This window comes from Cardiocondyla obscurior, linkage group LG19, assembly GCF_019399895.1.
Source record: "Cardiocondyla obscurior isolate alpha-2009 linkage group LG19, Cobs3.1, whole genome shotgun sequence".
NCBI classification, from domain to species: Eukaryota; Metazoa; Arthropoda; class Insecta; order Hymenoptera; family Formicidae; genus Cardiocondyla; species Cardiocondyla obscurior.
Window position 1 is genome coordinate 1,382,884 of NC_091882.1, and position 17,803 is coordinate 1,400,686.

At 40.0% G+C, this 17,803-nt stretch overlaps 3 protein-coding genes across 6 annotated transcripts; 1 reads left to right on the top strand and 2 right to left on the bottom strand.

Moving 5' to 3' along the window:
* Positions 1 to 1,405: 1,405 nt before the first annotated feature.
* LOC139110143 (RCC1 and BTB domain-containing protein 1-like) lies at positions 1,406 to 4,903 on the bottom strand. Of its 3 annotated transcripts, none has more exons than XM_070669733.1 (10): positions 4,607 to 4,901; positions 4,333 to 4,535; positions 4,081 to 4,254; positions 3,751 to 4,012; positions 3,527 to 3,654; positions 3,173 to 3,451; positions 2,724 to 2,848; positions 2,535 to 2,632; positions 2,326 to 2,456; positions 1,406 to 2,167 (listed from the first exon to the last, which is right to left on the bottom strand). In XM_070669733.1, exons 1-10 carry the CDS (start codon positions 4,692 to 4,694, stop codon positions 2,027 to 2,029), a joined length of 1,629 nt encoding a protein of 542 aa, XP_070525834.1. In that variant the 5' UTR covers positions 4,695 to 4,901; the 3' UTR covers positions 1,406 to 2,026. The 3 variants fall into 3 exon arrangements, with proteins under 3 accessions (XP_070525834.1, XP_070525835.1, XP_070525836.1); XM_070669734.1 differs by having other exon boundaries at positions 3,173 to 3,439; positions 4,607 to 4,894; XM_070669735.1 differs by having other exon boundaries at positions 2,072 to 2,199; positions 4,607 to 4,903.
* A 627-nt stretch (positions 4,904 to 5,530) lies between these two features.
* Lap1 (leucine rich repeat containing protein 7 lap1) lies at positions 5,531 to 14,173 on the top strand. 2 transcript variants are annotated; one of them, XM_070669727.1, is made up of 10 exons: positions 5,531 to 5,665; positions 5,855 to 6,025; positions 6,129 to 6,264; positions 6,394 to 6,683; positions 6,789 to 7,500; positions 8,010 to 8,200; positions 8,284 to 8,755; positions 8,856 to 9,685; positions 9,794 to 9,865; positions 9,998 to 14,173. In XM_070669727.1, exons 2-10 carry the CDS (start codon positions 5,870 to 5,872, stop codon positions 10,172 to 10,174), a joined length of 3,036 nt encoding a protein of 1,011 aa, XP_070525828.1. In that variant the 5' UTR covers positions 5,531 to 5,665; positions 5,855 to 5,869; the 3' UTR covers positions 10,175 to 14,173. The 2 variants fall into 2 exon arrangements, with proteins under 2 accessions (XP_070525828.1, XP_070525829.1); XM_070669728.1 differs by having other exon boundaries at positions 8,859 to 9,685.
* Positions 11,966 to 17,705, bottom strand: Dbct (Dihydrolipoamide branched chain transacylase E2). Its single transcript, XM_070669736.1, has 5 exons — positions 17,283 to 17,705; positions 16,471 to 16,595; positions 15,741 to 16,254; positions 15,254 to 15,649; positions 11,966 to 14,978 (listed from the first exon to the last, which is right to left on the bottom strand). The coding sequence occupies exons 1-5, from the start codon at positions 17,331 to 17,333 to the stop codon at positions 14,742 to 14,744; spliced, it is 1,323 nt and encodes a 440-aa protein (XP_070525837.1). The 5' UTR covers positions 17,334 to 17,705; the 3' UTR covers positions 11,966 to 14,741.
* Between the last annotated feature and the right edge of the window lie 98 nt (positions 17,706 to 17,803).

A 17,803-nucleotide genomic window follows, 5' to 3' on the forward strand; every position in this document is an offset into this window, starting at 1 on the left:
GAAAGGCCGAGTCCAAATTTTCGACCAGACTCGCAGATGCGAATCGTCATTATTTCTTTTTCTCTTTCTCTCGCTCTTTCTCTTTCTCTCTCTTTCCGCGTCTCCAACATCCGACGAGATCAGGAAGAATCGAAGTCTCGCCTTTGTTGTCGATGGGGCTCGCAGCGCGTCGCCGGGGAAAAGTAGCCCGCAGGCCTAAATACGCTCTAATTAATACAAAGAAAACAAAAGAGAGAACGATTATTATTAAATGAGCTCTAGTGGACCGATGACGAGTGGCGACCGGTCGCTGCTTCGACGAGGCGATTTCCTTGGAGACATTATCTTTGAAGATGCGTCGCGTCGAAATTCGACCGGCGACATGCAACCACCGCGCGCAATCGCCAACCCTCTTCCATCCCGTTAACCGGGCGGCCTCGAGACAACAAGTACGCACTTTAATCATTACCGAGATATTACAAATTCATTCATTAGAATTTCTACTAATACTCATTATTTCTAATAGTCATTAATTATCTACTAATACCGTCATTATAATTATCTATTATTACCGGTGATCGATTTCTTGGCGGGAGACGTTAACAAATCGATCGCTAATGAGAACGACGTCACGCTTGTAAAACGTAATTTGTCACTTATTGCTGTCAGCAATCGGGTCAGCTTCTATCTATTGATCAGGCCATACTCGTCACGCCGAAAAGACGCAGTGCCGTTCGCTGATCGGCGACGGTTCCTTTTGGCGTCGTTAAAATCGTTATCGCTAGCTTTCGCACGTTGCACGCGCTGGTTGCGACGGGAGGGTTTTCGCGGTCGCGACACACGACCGATCACCTAATTTAACATAATAATTACTTATACATAATATATATATATAAATACATTTAAAGTAAAGTAAAGACGCACGTATATATACAGAGCGTCTATTTTGCGGTGGCCGCTGTAAGATAGACACTCCGTATATGTATATCTTGTATACTTCTATATGCGAGATTGAAATACGAACGATCAACGGCGTTCGCCAACTCGGAACCGAGGGGCGAGAGAGAGGCGGAGAGAAAACGCGCGCGAGAAAAAGAGAGAGAGAGAGAGAAAGAGCGAGAGAAAGTGTGAGAAGGAAAAAAACCAAGTTGATACGTGTGTACAGATTTATCGCAATTTATCTCCGCGTCGCGAAACATTGACCGTTCTCGTTTCAAGGTATATATATGTATGTATATTAAACATCATATGGTGATTATTAATCAGTAGATATACGTATTATACGAACAAAATCTATCGCTTGTATATATTGAGGATATCGTAATAAAATGATGTACGAACGACCGTGCGAGGTCTTCTACCGATCTCTTTCCACCTCAACTTTTTTTTCTTTTGCTTGAAGTAAAGACAAACGTAACAATATATATCACTGACGATATTAGAAAACTTTATTGCTACTTGAGTCTTGTATCGTGTACGCATATAAATATTTTACAAGGTTCGCAGCGGGTAAATAAAATCTGCGAAAAGTTGGCGCAATCACTAAATTATATGACAGATACACATAGATTTAAATTATATCACAGAAATAATAAAAAAACAAAACGAGAACAGTTTCGTAATCGTTGGACAAATTTGACGCAACGATCGTTCATCAATCCATCGCGCAACAAATAACCCGTTGTCGCGAGATCGACTTATTTTTCTCAACAAGTGGCGCGTTGTTTTTTTCCTGTTTTTACTTCAAGTCTAAGATAATAATCTCAGGTACCTTTGCAAGATCACAGACATTCTCCGAAATCGGCGAAAGTGTCTTACATTAAAAAAATATTAACTTAAAACGCACGATTGAACTAACAATCGCATCTATTTATCACTCATATGAAATGCTAGCGGCAAAATGCAACTGAGAAATAGTTGGGATGTTTCGTCGGAATGCACGGTTCTAAAACACATCGCGGACGTTCGTGCAGCAGCAGATCCAACAACTTTCATCCATTTTCGTCGAGGCGCATTATCCTTGAGGTAAACGTGGACGAGTTACGAATTACGTCTTAAAAACACCAGCCTTGCCCGCCTTAATTATAAAAGTCTTTACCGTATTCTCGTCCAACTTAGCGAAATTTTCCGTCTGCGTCACAGCCGTCATGTGGTTTAAAGCAAACTTAAAGCAGAATTCCTCTAGTTCCTAAAAGAAACAAAAAATACTGTCAGCGTTCACTAATACGCCCACAGTTAAATAAAATCATTTAATAATATTGTAATTATTATTATAAGAATAATTATTATATATTATCACTATTATCGCAACCATTGATAAGCGTTAATAGTATAGTCTTTAATTACCTCCGCGTTATACTCGATTGCAATACTATATAAATAGGCAACGTTCGCTACAGTAATTCCTCGTTTTATCATACGAATACAGTGTTTCTTTAAGTTACTTTCGCAATATGCATTAGCCAGATCTAAAAGTTCTGTAATAAAAAATGATAGCAAAAGATGGTTTATTATGCAGATTAATATAATAGTTATTGATGGCAGGTTTGACTTACCTATCGCCTTTTCCACAGGTAAATCGATCACATCGGTATATAAATACTTGAGAAAGGCTTTATAGACAATGTAAGAAAACTGATCATGCTCGATGATACTGTTAGGAGAGGAGAATGATTTTGATTACTTGATTAAGAAAAACTTGAAGTTTTTAAAAAGCACTGATAACATTGTTAAATAGTTATTACCTTTGGTTATTTTCTGCCCAATTGTTTTGAAACATAGTTCTAAAATATGGACAGCGGATTTTCAAAATAGCTTTATGCACGTGAATACATTGGCCCTCTACTTGTATCGTAAGATCGCTCGTCAACTGATTTAGAAAAGAGAAAATATCGTTAGAAACAGATACAACTAATATTAGCTTGGTACATTAAATATTCCTTTGCACTTATCATTTGAAATTAAAAATAAAAGCTGTAATATAGTTTCACTTGTCGAACTGCTCACCCTCAATTCTGTATTCATACTTTTACATGTAAAAGAAGTTTCTTAACGTGTCTTAGAAAGATTCAAGTTAGTAACCTTTGTTGAAATAGAATATAATTAAAAATAATAACGATGATAATTAATTATAATTATTATAAAAAGAAATATTAAGTTGGCGGGATGAGCAGATACATAGAACAAAACGTACGGGATCGTCGAATGCAGTTCCCAAACAGTCCAATATGCTCGATTCTTCATTCAGATAGAGAACTAACGGTTTGTGCATGACGCTTGGCGATCCGTAGCAAGCGAGGGCGTCGTGCACATTTGAGAATGGAGTGGCGGTCGGAGTCGTGACACTTTGACCACGGCAGTGGCCCCACATGTACACACGTCCTCCCTCGCCAACGGCGGCGCTTATGTGATTGTAGTGCAGAGCGGCGATGTCAGACACCCTTCCCATTTCATGCTTAACCTGATGGTTCAACTATTAATTACAATTTTTCTTATTTTTTTAATATTTTTGTTGCTTTTTTTATAACGACGACAAAAATCAGCTTACCATGATTGGATTACAGAGGTTTGTTTTACTGCCGATCCCCAACTGGCCGTAACTGTTCCCGCCCCAAACGTAGAGCTTTCCTTCGTCGGTAAGCGCCAGCGTGTGCGCATATCCACAAGCCACCTTAACTAAAACGATATCAAATGTTCAGCAATCTCCGATTTTACTGTTTCTAGTTTTTTTTTTTTTTTTTTTTTTTTTTTTATTATACAAATGAGAATTACCTATCACAGTGCCTATCAACGAGCCAACCCGGCATGGCGTCATTTGGTTTACATAATTGCCTATGCCCAGTTGGCCAACACCATTGTAACCCCAACCATATACCTCACCATTTTCAATAACTGCCATGGTGGAGGTCTGGCCACAGGAAATATAAACAACTTTTTTCCCAGCCAAATTAGAATTTACTTGCCTGGGTGCACCCTGATTTGTACTAATACTGCTGCCTACTTGCCCACAATTATTTTGTCCCCAAGCATACACCTAAATCAGGATTTATTTGATTTATAATGACAGAGAATAATTATCATTTTATTTCAATCTTTGATTACCTCGCCATCCTCAGTCAGAGCAACAGAATGGTGACTGCCACAGGCAATGTCAATGATACGCTTCATACCCAGACCACTTCCTAAAATAGGCATATTTACTTGCGTAGGTATAAGGCCTTGATTACATGTTCCATTCCCAAGCTCACAGTAGCCATTGTGACCCCAGGAATAAACCTTTCAGAAATAACAGAATTTAGAGAACCAATTAGAAGTTTACTTCCACTTGAATATTCTAACTATCTCCCAACCTACCTCTCCTTCATTTGTGAGTGCTAGAACATGCGGGCCACTGCCATATGCAAATGTTTTTATGTCTTTCTCGCAAAGAACCTCCACCTTCTTTGGGTATAGGGTGCTGTGTGCATCTCCAGTTCCTAGACACCCAGCAATGTTGTTGCCCAGGGCATACACCATCTTGTCTCTCGTCACGATTAAGGCCTCGTTACCCAAGTTACCTATTTCGAGACGTCAAGATAAAAACAATATTGTCGAAACGTGTATATAAAAGTAAAAAAATTAATATTACCGTATACCACGACCATGTGGATTTGCGACACGAATTCTGGCTCCAAGAGACTAAAAATTGGCCAGCTTCGTAAATCCGAAGTGCACATATCGTTCCGCAAGATTTGACACTTCAGAAATGTTTAGTTTCCTTTTGATGTCTGTTTAACCCTGACGGGAGACAGATCGTTCGGTTAGAGGGAGAAGAAAAGAGATAACGCTATTCTATACGTGGTTAAGGTTAAGGGTGAAATCACACGGTGCGGAATAAAGAGTGCAGTGCAGCGACTGACTACATAAATCAGATATAGAAAAATTAAATTAAATTAAGTTAAATAAGATACGGTAAAATAAAATTTTAACTTTTAATGGAAACTTAGCCATTATTATAATAATTTTTTATATTCTATTATATATTAACCTAGGGATTTTCAGGGAATTACAGTGAGTTAGAAGAAAACTTTCGAAACGAGCAGCCCTGCGCGCTCGTACGTACGTCACTTTCGAACCTCTTCCACTTGAGTTCTGTCATACGTTCACCCGTCCCTCGCTCCCCATCCGCTTGCTCTGGCCTTCATTGGAATCGGCCTCGGCCTCGATCATCGGGTGCGTACACTTGACGCGGCGCTTGGGCCCATTCTTCGACTGTCGCGGCCAGTCTCGGAAGTGCCGGGCGGTTCGAGTGCGACGGTCTCGGATTCCCGCACAATCGGCGTGCACGACGCCTTACGTCGTACAATGAGGAGGGAGTGAGATATGCGCGTGAGAAGATCGGCGACGACGGCGTTGACGACGGCGGCGGTGACGAGGACGACGACGGCGACGGCGACGCGGAATATCTCTTGACGTTTCTCGCCTCGCCTCTCGTTCGCATCAGCGACCGGTAGTTGGCGGCGGCACCAGGTCGGCCAGCCAGGTCGCCGGCGGCGATGCCGATTTCCGCGGGCGTCGCGACGACCCACGGTCGCAGCCCGCGGCGCCGCGACGCCGCGACGCGGTGATACGACGATCGGCGCCTTCGTGGTTCACGTTCTCGCGCATAGCGGCCACTATCCCACGGTGGATCCTTAGACTGCCGCAGGTAACGGTGCCTCCTTCCCACGACGTAACAAACGATTCGAGTAATGCGATCAAATCTAGAGCAAACTGCAGTTTCAAATTCATCTCTTTTAGCAGTTAGATAATTATAAAAATTAATTTAATCTTTGTAAATTGCAATGTATGATTTATCAAAGTGATGATTAATATATAGGGATTGTGGTAATTGCAGTTGTACACGAATGAAATGGGTAGCTCTTGGTGGCAGTGTGCGGCGTGTTTAAGAACCCAGGAAGAAGACATCTGCGAACTACAGCTGAATCACTGTAATCTCTATGATGTACCACCCGATGTGTTCATTTATGAGAGAACGTTGGAAAAGTTATATCTTGATGCCAATAGAGTGAGTGACTTGGTTATTATCTTCTCCCAATAGGAGTAAGTTTCCTTCTAATTATATCGATTAAAATTATCAAGATATGATTCTTTTTGTTTTTTTTTTTTAGATAAGAGATCTTCCCAGGCCACTATTTCAGTGCCACGAGTTGAGAGTACTGTCGCTTAGCGATAATGAAGTTGCTACACTACCACCCGCCATAGCGTCGTTGATCAACCTGGAATACTTAGACCTCAGTAAGAACAGTAAGTGCACCATCAACTTTATGTCTTTCAAGATTTATCTGCTGCCAAAAGCAGCAGTTTTTTGTGACTCGCTCTTTTGTTGATCGGCATATTTGAACCTTTTTCTAATTACATGTATTTTTGTGACAGGTATAAAAGAGTTACCAGACAGTATAAAAGAGTGCAAGAGTCTTCGCTCGATAGATATCAGTGTTAATCCGTTTGAGCGTTTTCCGGACGCTATAACGCACATCGTTGGCTTGCGCGAGTTGTACATAAACGACGCGTACATAGAATATCTGCCGGCTAACTTCGGACGGCTGTCAGCCTTGAGGACACTCGAGCTGCGGGAGAACAACATGATGACGTTGCCTAAGAGCATGAGTCGTCTGGTGAACTTGCAGAGACTCGATATTGGCAACAATGACTTCACGGAGCTGGTAAGAACGCGTTTTCCGTTGTAAAATCGCTATTTTTTAATTATTTTAATTTTAATGTATCATTAAAATGTTATACATTAATTATGCCTGTGTTATTGTTCTCAGCCTGAAGTTGTTGGAGATCTCATCAATCTGACGGAACTATGGATTGACGGCAACGATATCAGACGTGTCCCAGCGAATGTCGAGCAGCTGTACCGCTTGAACCACTTTGATTGCACGATGAACGCGATACACGCGCTCCCGATGGAAATCCGCGGCTGGCGCGACATCTCGATTATGAATCTGTCCTCGAACGAGATGTACGAGCTACCCGACACGCTGTGCTACCTGCGCACGATCGTCACTCTCAAGATCGACGACAATCAATTGAACTCACTGCCGAACGACATCGGCCAGATGTCAAGCTTAGAGGAGCTTATAATCACTAAAAACTTTCTCGAATACTTGCCGTCTTCGATTGGCTTGCTGCGCAAGCTGCACTGTCTCAATGCAGACAATAATTATTTGCGCGCGCTGCCCGCCGAGATCGGCAGCTGCTCGTCGCTGTCTTTGCTCTCTTTGCGGTCGAACAATCTGACGCGCGTACCGCCGGAGTTGGGCCACCTTTCCTCGCTGCGGGTTCTCAATCTCGTTAACAACGGCATCAAGTTTCTTCCAGTCTCCATGCTGAATCTCAGTAACCTGAAGGCTTTGTGGTTGAGTGACAATCAAAGTCAGCCCCTGGTACCGCTGCAACAGGAGTTCAATTGCGAAGAGGACATGATGGTATTAAGCTGCTTTATGCTGCCACAAAAACCACGACAAGATCTGGAGCGTAAGTATCTATTGTATTATTTATTCCATTTTCGGCATGTTTTATTTCATCTATTCCAGCTTTAATATTTTACTGTTAAATCAACATCTTTTTACTAACGTTATTTATTACAGAAAATTAATTTTTTAGTTAGTACTTTATAGAAAAAATAATGCACTTTAGCTTAGCTTAGCTTAGCTTTATTTATATCTATATTCTAGCTATATTTATATCTCTGAACTAATAAAGATTCAGTTTCTCGTTCACCTCAGTTGACACTGTTATACACAAAAAAAAAAAAAAAAAAAAAAACATGCTTTATCTGGGTTATTAATTAACAATGCAATACAATATTTATTCACGCCGCTAGTAGACGAAGAGCAGGAAGACGAGGAGTGAAATGGTAAGCTATTAAGAGAATTGTGTCGAATAATGAAAGACACCCTACATATTCACCAACATTACATTGATATATCTCCTTTCGCATTAATTATATCTTCGCCTTGTGACATAAAAAATTTCAATTGTAGAAATAGCGCAAACCGCAGGCCCGATTTCGAGTACAATCATCGGAAACGGCAAAAGAATATGTTTTGCAGCTGAAGTAGATTCCGAAGTCCCCAGACAACTTCATCGAGCACCAACCCCTTACCCCAAAGAGCTACGTAATCTCGCTAGGCACGCTCGCAATCTTCATCATCAGTCCATTCACGATCAAAGGGTATGTACTTATCACTTGTCTACGTTGATATTGTTAATGTACATTATTATTATCATTAATTTTTTTTTTTTTTTCTTTAATAGAGCACTACATCTACAATTTCTGTCGATCGTTACACGACAAAAAGCTACAGCAAAAACAATAGACCGGCTGATTCTGGAGTGGCGGAGCATTCAATTTCTGAAGAATCATCTGACGAAGCGAACAAGACCGTGCTGGCGAAAGAGAAGAGTCCAGACATTCGAGAGGCTAAATACATTCGCAATCCAACATCCGATTATGCCGCGAAAGCGCCAACAGTAGCCGATTACGTCAATTCCACGTGGAAACCGGACGAGTACTCCAAGGCCAACACAGCAAAGATAGTGGAGTCCGAAAAGTTCATCGAGCCTTATAGGACTACAATGCCCGTTGATACGACGGACGGGAAGTACGGCGAACAGACGCGAAGAGCTGTCACGCCGAAACCATGCGATGTCCCGCCAGCTCCGCCACCGTATCACATTGCGGCAGCGTTCTCCAAGAAGGCCGCTTTTTTTCAGCAGCTTAATAATCGTATGTTGTTACTAAAATTAAAATAAAAGAAATAAAATAAAAGCAACCGCTTAAGTAGAAAAAATTTTAATTTAATATAAATTTCTTAATTTCTTTTTAGCAGTCGAGACAGATGCGCATCAGACACCATCTTTGTTATCTTCCAGCTCGTTTTTAAATCCGATCGGATTGTTATCGGATGTAATGAAACAGAAGAGCTTTGATACGAAAAGTGAACCAGTAAAAGCAGAAGAATGTACATCTATATCATCGGAAGATCGGATAAGTCTCGCCAATTTACATGACAAGTCAACGGATAACGATCAGACGAGTTCTTTCGATCAGATTAGCGCGGATCAAAACTGTATGCCGATTTCAAATTCCGGCAGCGATCCCGAGCAGAACGATCGTGCCCTCAAGCCGAGCAAAATTCCCATTCTCAAGACGAAGCATTTAGAAAACTCGAGTAACGATGCGAGCTCAAGCAGAAGTCCATCGAGAGAGGAATATGACTCGGCTAGAACGTTGAGTGCATCTTCTGGTACCCCCACGTCGCCGGTTACAGGGAAGAAGTATCGCAGCCCGTTGTCAACGACGATCAAGTCGCTTGATCGCTCCAAAAAGCTAACGAACGGAAACGCTTCGAGCAACAGTTCGTGCGATAGCACCAACGTTTCAAGCGAAGTACCGGCGAACGCTGTCGTTCAGGGAAGTAGAAACGTCATCGACACGTCGGAAGTTACTTCACCTGCTACCGCCGTTGCGAAAGATGAAAGCGGCTCGAACCGAGACATATCAAATCACAGTATGAATGGCAACTCTCAGGACGATACAAATTTCAACACGGAAAGTTTCAAGGAGCACACAAGTCTTGCATCGAATGAAACATCGATTTCAGAAAAAAAGCCAAAGCTTAAGTGGATGTTTGGCCCTCACAAGAATGCAAATGTGGTGTGTTTTGCGACACAAATATTTTAACAGTTAAAGAAACAGTTCAAATTATGATAAAAATAGTTACAAATGCATACTGATTTTCTATATCTCATTTTTTTTTTTCAGCTGCCTGTCCAGGTAAAAAAGAATCCAGGTCTCGGTTTTAGTATAGCCGGTGGAGTAGCAGGTGCAGAAACGGTATGCATTACTCAAATATGTGTTTGCTAAATATTTTACGATTAACAACAGTTAAATTGTGCTCGTGTATTAAGAAATATCTGAAAGGTAATGTACGTAAATGCAGTAAAATAAATAAGAATTTTGTCACAGGGAATAATCGTGACGAAAGTGAATCCCGACGGACCAGCACAGGGTACTCTTCGGCCGGGAGACAAGATTCTGGAGGTGGACGGGATCGATTTCACCAAATCGGATCACAATAACGCCGTCGCCGTTCTGCGTGCCACAGGTGCTGTTGTATCTATGATGATAAGTCGCCATCAATGATTTAAAACTATTTTGGCGGAACCAAGAGGCGGAAAACTTTTTCTAATTCTTTTAGATCGCGTACGATCGCTTTACATACTTCAGACTGAATACATTTTATATATATAGCTCTATAAAGTACACATATACATATATATTTAAATATATTCTTTAATCAAATCCAGAAATCGATAATCGTGAACGTTGCGTCATGTTTGCGAGAAGATAAGAGGGCGATCCGCACAGATATAGTCGCCGAGGTTATTCGTGTTGCCGTGAGTCTACGACGATATTCATGGGTAGCCTCGTTTACACACGTCTACATATTTGTGTCTCTTAGTATAAGCTAGGCTACATCGTTCGTTTTGCGATCAACGCGCAACGCGATAAGGTGATTCGATCCTCCGTAAAAATAATACTATAAAATATATTATTTTTCAACAATCTGTCTGCGAGCGAGTTAATCCGCTCGCTAATGTAGCTCCTCCATGAGTAACTACGATTAGAACAATAATGTCTTTCCCGAAAGCTCTCTGACTCCGAGACACGCACACTCGCGCGTGTGCACAATGATGTTAATAGATTAGTCGATTTACATCTATATCTATAGGCACTTTCCGCGACGGAAGTGCCGACAATGTGCCAGAAAACAAAGTACTATTTATTATCCATATACATAACATATTGAGATGAAAGATATATATACTATGCATATATGAATATATAAATATATTATATACAAATAATTTATCTGTAGACAGGCCGGACGAGGTTTCCATAGATCGGACGGGGTGAATAAATCTCGATTGTTCCCGCGCGCCGAAGTATTTGTTAGTAATATCTCCGCGATGTATTTTGACGACAAAAGCCTTGAATTTATCGTTTAAAGTTGATCTTTTTCTTAACATAGAACACTGAAATACAGATAGTTTTTTTTAATTGAAAAACAAATTGGAAAAATATGCAAAAGGATCTTACTGTGTTTCTTGGTTCTTTTTTAATTTACAAATTTAAAAATATAATTTACAAAATTTGTAATTTTAAAGTTTCTAAATGTTTAAAAACTTTAGGGTACAAAACATTTTACATTTTTTATTTTTTTCATAAATATTTTTATTTTAAGTGTAAAATAAGATTGAGATTAGACTGTGATCAAATTTCTGTTAAGAGAAAGTAGGCTTGGAGCATCTCAAGGAATTCGTAGATAAGATTTATCGAGAATGTTACACAAAACACACTTGGCGTGCGTTTTTATCGTGAAATGCATTTAAGTGTCGCTCTACTTCATTGTAATCGAATTACTTCTAAGGTGATTTGAGCGTACACCGTGATCTTTATTAGTTGTTAACTATTAGACTAGTTGTTATTGCATACGGCAAAGCTATAAATTCTATGACCCGACGGATACTGGCGACGGATGAGAGTAATGGGTTCAAACTGTTGCGAATTAAGTGGATTGTTCGGCCGAATGTGTCTGTTTTATAAATAATCGAGCGTTTAAAATCACTGATAATAATTGTCTCGCTCTACGGGATCCTCGTCGCTCTCCTGTCTGGTAGCAGAGAAAAGAAAATATTCTTCTATGTGCCGTACTTATATCGATAATAATGTTTATACTCGTATCAATGTCAGTCGTTTAACAATTGCGGTACGTATTATCCATCTACGGATATCTCTCTTGCGTTTACGCTCTTCTTAGATTTATCGGCGAGAGATTGCTATTCGATCGATAATTATTCCTTAAACACTGGCGCGTACTCTTGTAACTTTCACGAAGGATATGGTCCAGTCCTTTTCAAAGAAAATCTCGCGTTATTAATTTTTTTTTTTTTTTTTTTTTTTTTTGTAATAACCCTTGACGTATCTGTTAACAGTAGGGTGTGATAAAAATCTCGATTAATAAAACTTTACTAGTAGAATTAACGAATTAATTTTGGATAACGTAATACTTGCAAATATTCTGAATCACACGTCTGTTATAAATGTATGTTTCTTATCATTTTATACGTGTACGTAGATTTTATAAGAACTTTACGCCTCACGCCAGTGCTCAAGGACCAAGTGAATGTGTACGTGTACTGTTATTTGATCTTTCTTATTATTAATGTTCTTAGACTGTCAAGATCACGAAACGCCTTACGGAACCAACGCGACTAATTTAACGACCCTATCAAGCAGTTACTCGCGTTTCTTCCGTTAATATCCCGGTGAAGGAACAAGTCTGTACCTTCGTAGGAACTGGTCTCCGCGACGATTGTTAGCCGAGCGTGATATCGATAGGCAAAAGCTGTTTTTGTAGGCTACGTTGATAAAGGCGATGAAAGGAAAAATCGCGGAACGGACAGGAGGAACGTAGGACTGAAAAATGGTAGCACAAATAAAATCGTTATTCGGTTACAAATTTATCATATATATATATATATATATATATAGAGAGAGAGAGAGAGAGAGAGAGAGAGAGAGCGCATTGTTAATCCAAACCAGCGTGAATGCAAACTATGGCGCGCCAGGCGTTCCGCATCTTTCCTTTGTTAAACATTTGTTTCGCAAGTCTGCGAAATCTCGATTTTACTTGCAAACACAATTGGCTTCCTGCATATTAACTTCTAATATTATTTCGTCGTAGTTGTTTTCTTTAATTAATAGAATGGCTCACGCCAAGTTATTTAGTATTAAATATATTTTATATTTACTTTAGTATCATCAAAATAAAAAAATGTTAATTCTTATCGCGGCTGAGAATCACAAAATGCCATACTTGGACGAAGTAAAGATGCTGGAGATCTAGGACTGAGTGTTAGCTGATTAATTGTTACTAAGTTAGTGTCTGTCTAATTGTATCTTTGTTCTTTGTTGGTGTTACATACCATAAGGTTTCGTGACAAATTTATGGCCGTGCACCGATCAAAGAAGCGGCTCTGTATTTCAGAAATTAGTGGGATTATTCGCACCTAGTCAGACTCGGTAGCTAGTGCTCCTCGCTGTATTTATATGGACGGTTTCTCGTAATCCTTTACGTTGCGTATATTCGTTAACGTTGTCCGCTAATGACAATCTGAACTTCCAACAATACTGTACTGAAAGCTCTTTGCGAATCTCTTTTTTTTATTTGTGAGTTCTACTCCCGCGATTAATTTTCTTTTACTATTATTATAATTTTGCTGCATTTAATTCCGTAAAGATGCAATGGTGTATATTAAGTTGATCAAAAATATGTTTTTTTTCTTTCTTTCTTTCTTTCTTTCGACTTCCGCGTTAAAAGAAAAAGAGTTAATGCTTTTCTTGATCAACCTATAGTTATTATTAGAGCGTTTTAAGGAAGCGGAATGAAGTACATGTTAAACGACGGAAGATTTTCCACTTTCATGGACCACAACACACATATTGTACTCTTTTCTACAACTCTAAACTAAACAGACTGACTACCTTTTGGATACCTATTACATGTTCAACGGCGTTTCCGACTGAGACGGATTTGGCGATCGCCCTGAGATCGACCAGCCGGTTCAGGGTACATAAATCTATGTTCGTCAAGTTACATTTATAGCCGACTTCTTCATAAATTAATCAAGTAATCAAATAAATTTATAAAGTAAACATGTGTTTATTTTTATCTATTTAGAAAGAAAGATAAAGCTAGACATGTAATTACCTGATAGATAAATCTATCTGAAAGTTGAAAGAACCTTCCACTAATAACGGAGTTTTCCGAAAATTTGTATCAATTGTCTGCCAATAATTGCGAGTAAGCCAAATCCGTCTGGCGGAAACGTCACAAGCGACGTTCGCTATCGTTATTGATCGCAGTGAATTGCGGATTTAAGATTAAATGCGTGACTGAACTCCGAGTTGTACCCATGAGTGTATATAGGATATAAGCGTCTAACTGTGCGTATGTAACGTTGAGAAAGCAATCAAGTGGTCGTACCATTTTACTTGTAATGCGTTTTACATTGTTTAATTTTTGCTCATTTTACGTTATTCGAATGAACTTCCGATCGAACCGAGTCGATTTCTTGCGTCAGAGTATTTCCTTATTTCTTTCTTCTTTTTCGGTTCGACAATTGGCGCGTCGAATATCGCGATTCGCGTTTATCCGGAAAACGATTTGTCTCTGTAAACGGTACAACCACTTCGTTAGCGTATATTAATTACGGTTGTCATGTATGAACAATTTATAGTTTGTAACGGTGATCGATGTACAAACAGATACTCACGTTCTACCGGACGTCGTCTTCTGATATACAATTACTAATGCATTTCGAATATGTTAGCGGAAGATGTCTGACCTTTAACGAGAAGTCCTAGTTGGTTGTGCAGCAATAAATAAATTAATATTTACGTACAAGGCGTCAGAACGGGCAACATTTTTGCGTCTTTCCGCTAAGCCTGTATCAGAAAGATGCCTCGAAAAATGATAGTTAAGGATACGAAAGATACAGGTGGAAAACCATGACGAGATCTGATGGATCGCCAAGTGTAAAGTAAAACAAAGATAGATGTAAAACAGTATATAAAAGTAAAAAATTATGTAAAATAGTTTTAAAATGTAAGAGATTGAATTCTAAGAGTCTTGCGAACATCGATCTCAAGCACCGATCAAGAGACACGCTGGGTTTTCCACATAGTGTTTCCACAAGTTGGAGAACTTGGCCACCGTTACGCCGTCGACGACGCGGTGATCCGCGGACCAACTGACTGCCATTATGTTGGCCGGGACCACGTTTCCTTTGTCGTCGAATCGTGGAAGCCTCTGCACCCTTCCGAGCGCGCCGATTATCACCTGCGGCGGCACTATCACCGGCTTTGTGTACGTCCCACCGACCTAAAAAACAAGAATTTGTTAAAAGACACGAAAAACACAGTATCAGAGCGGAGCATTGGAGAGAGAAAAAAGTTAAAGCCTTAGACGCGTGACTTTTAAAGTGGATTCAAACTTAACGTAATAATTAATTTTTATTAATTAATTTATTTGATTAGTTTATTATTTAAATTTAAATTGCTAAATTTATTCATTAATATTATTTATTTAACTATTTAATTTTTAGAAATTGATACTCAGATATACTATCACGAAATTTTATCATCTCTAACGCTCACCACGCCTATGTTAGACAACGAGAAAGTCGTGTCGGCGAGATCGGCGGATGATATCGTTGCCTTTTTGCCGCACTCCTGAAGCCTGTTGAGCTCCCGTGCGATCGCGAGAACACTGAGATTTTGCACGTTTTTTATATTTGGTACTACCAGGCCTTCCGGAGTGTCCATGGCGACCCCAATATTGTGATTGTCCAAGAGTCGCAGGGTCTGGCTCTCCTCGTCAAGCCAGGCGTTTAACTCGGGACACTGATCTAGCGCTCGCGAGGCCGCCTTTATAAAGAACGGCAGGTAGGTTAGGAAAATGTTTCGTTCCGCCAAGTGACCTTTTACTTCGTTCCGATAACGTATCACTTGGTCCACGTTACATTCGTCGCTGTAGACAAAGTGCGGGATACTCTGCGAAAAATTTGCATTAGCAAATACATAATTTACACCCTGTTAGATAATGTTTAACGTGAGCAATTTGCTCAACATCTTGGTGACTCACCAGAGACCTCGTCATGGTTTTCCACATGTATTTTGTATATCCTTTAAGGCCGACCGTTTTTCCCTTTACCCCTGAATGCGACGGGATCGCTGCTGCTTCGTCCTCCGTAAAAGTTTTCTTCAGATGAGCCAAGATGTCCTCCTTGAGGACTCTTCTCGCCTTGCCAGTCGCCGTCACGTCCTTCAGATTTATGTTGTTTTCTCGAGCTATTTTTCGCACTGCTGGAGTTGCCAACACTCTTTCGAAAGAATTCTCTTGTAATTCTTCAGCTTCTTTTTCTTTGGCCTCCAAAGTGTCAGTCTTGGCGCTCTTTGCGGGCTCCTCGTCTTTTGAGTCTTCATCGTCTAGTTCAATGTCATACAACACCGAGCCGACAGTCACGACGTCGTCCACCTTGTGGTGCAAGGTCTTGACGACACCTTGGTAGCGACTTGAGATTGTTACCGAGGATTTGTCGCTTTGCACCTCGCAAATCTCGTCAAACTGCTTCACACGATCGCCCGGTTTAATGTACCTGAAAATTATCGCTTGATTCAAAACGGAGACAAGGACACGTCCTGCAGTTATCACAAAATCGGCAAGTGAATTATTTTAAGCGGATCATTTGGAAATCAAAGTACACGATTCAAGTTTCAACAAATCCGCGCGTTTCAATTTCAGCAAATAGTTTTTGGTTCATATCGTTGCTTAAACATTTTTTTATTTTTCAGATATAAAATTTGTTACGTACCATTCTCTTAATATAACCTCATAAATACCCTCACCGGTGTCGAACATTTTGAATGGTATCACTTTGCCGAAAAGAAACGAGCTGACGGATAAAAGTCGGTGTGCTGGTTTACGTGATCGCTCGGCCTATGCAAAACGAAAATGTTACCGACGATATTAATCCTGACATCGATGAGAGTAATTAAAACGATGCAAATTGGGAGGCGAAGAAAACACGACCAGAGGAACATCGCGATCAGATGCAACAATTTTTCAAGTTTTCAAGTTACAGTTTGCTAAATTAATCGACTGACGCTGTCGCTCAATAACGAAAGAACTCTCTGCCTTCGAATTTCCCGCTCGGAGATTATCACGTTATCTTGTTGCAACCAAGTTCAACTATCTACTACCAGATAAGGCCGAGGAACTGGTTGTTTAAAAGTAACGTAGCGGAGAAACGTTCTTTTTCTTTTACACTTCCATGCCGCTGTTCGCCTCGCGATTACTCATGACGTCGGTGTCAAAGTTCAACTCAGAATGTGACTTGCTGATAACGTGACGTTTTAATGGAGCGACGTGTCTATTCATTTATCTTCGAGAAAGCCAGGTTTCCTTCGTTTCGCCAGTATCGCGAAACAACTGTTAAAATTATTTTTCGTCAATTTTTTTCTTCTGTACTTATATATTTGATCCCTCGTCGTTTATAAAATCGAGCTCTTACAAAGATGAAACGGAGATGCCGGTGCAAAAATTAAAAAGCAATTTTTTACTTGGAAAATTGTATTAGTCGGTAAATAATATTTGTTAAAAAATAAACTTTTTTTTATTACTCACCAATCGCGCGGCCAGCAATCGCGTGGTCGACAGTCTCCAGGAAAGAGCCATCAGGTAATCGGTCCGAGTCGTTTGATTTATCAGGAAAGACTGTAAAAGACTTCAACTTTAGCGAGAGTCGGATCGCGAGAACTCGACGAAAGTCGTATTTATTGATACGATGTAAACAGCCGTTATCACCCGCGTGGTCGCGACACGCGCAAGATCGAAAGAATGTGGCTACGATTCGTATTTACGAACGCGGAGAGAAAGGGAAGCTGCACGTTATGCAATTCCAAACTGGTAGAACATATGATCGACTTACGCAAGAGTAGGGAATAATTCCCTACTCGCAAGACCGGCGTTTATCAGCAAAATAAATAGATAACGTCAAAATGACGTTGAAACGTCCAAGGAAAAAAAAAAAAAAGAAAAAAGAATCAACAGAGGAACAAAAAATATTATTAATTTGACCTCACTATGATCAAATTATAACAATTTTACATCATTTTTTTTTTTTTTTTTTTTATAATTATTTTGCA

Bases quoted from the DNA above. Each gene is read 5' to 3' on its own strand.
- LOC139110143 (XM_070669733.1), bottom strand. From the start codon at position 4,694: ATGTGCACTTCGGATTTACGAAGCTGGCCAATTTTTAGTCTCTTGGAG. The intron at 3,452-3,526 runs GTAAGCTGATTT...TGTAATTAATAG, and splicing joins ACCTCTGTAATCCAATCATG to TTGAACCATCAGGTTAAGCA. The intron at 2,457-2,534 runs GTAAGTCAAACC...TTTTTATTACAG, and splicing joins ACCTGTGGAAAAGGCGATAG to AACTTTTAGATCTGGCTAAT.
- Dbct (XM_070669736.1), bottom strand. From the start codon at position 17,333: ATGGCTCTTTCCTGGAGACTGTCGACCACGCGATTGCTGGCCGCGCGA. The intron at 16,596-17,282 runs GTGAGTAATAAA...CGTTTTGCATAG, and splicing joins GATTGCTGGCCGCGCGATTG to GCCGAGCGATCACGTAAACC. The intron at 14,979-15,253 runs GTGAGCGTTAGA...CTTGTTTTTTAG, and splicing joins CGTTGTCTAACATAGGCGTG to GTCGGTGGGACGTACACAAA.
- Lap1 (XM_070669727.1), top strand. From the start codon at position 5,870: ATGGGTAGCTCTTGGTGGCAGTGTGCGGCGTGTTTAAGAACCCAGGAA. The intron at 8,201-8,283 runs GTATGTACTTAT...TTTCTTTAATAG, and splicing joins AGTCCATTCACGATCAAAGG to AGCACTACATCTACAATTTC. The intron at 8,756-8,855 runs GTATGTTGTTAC...ATTTCTTTTTAG, and splicing joins TTTTCAGCAGCTTAATAATC to CAGTCGAGACAGATGCGCAT.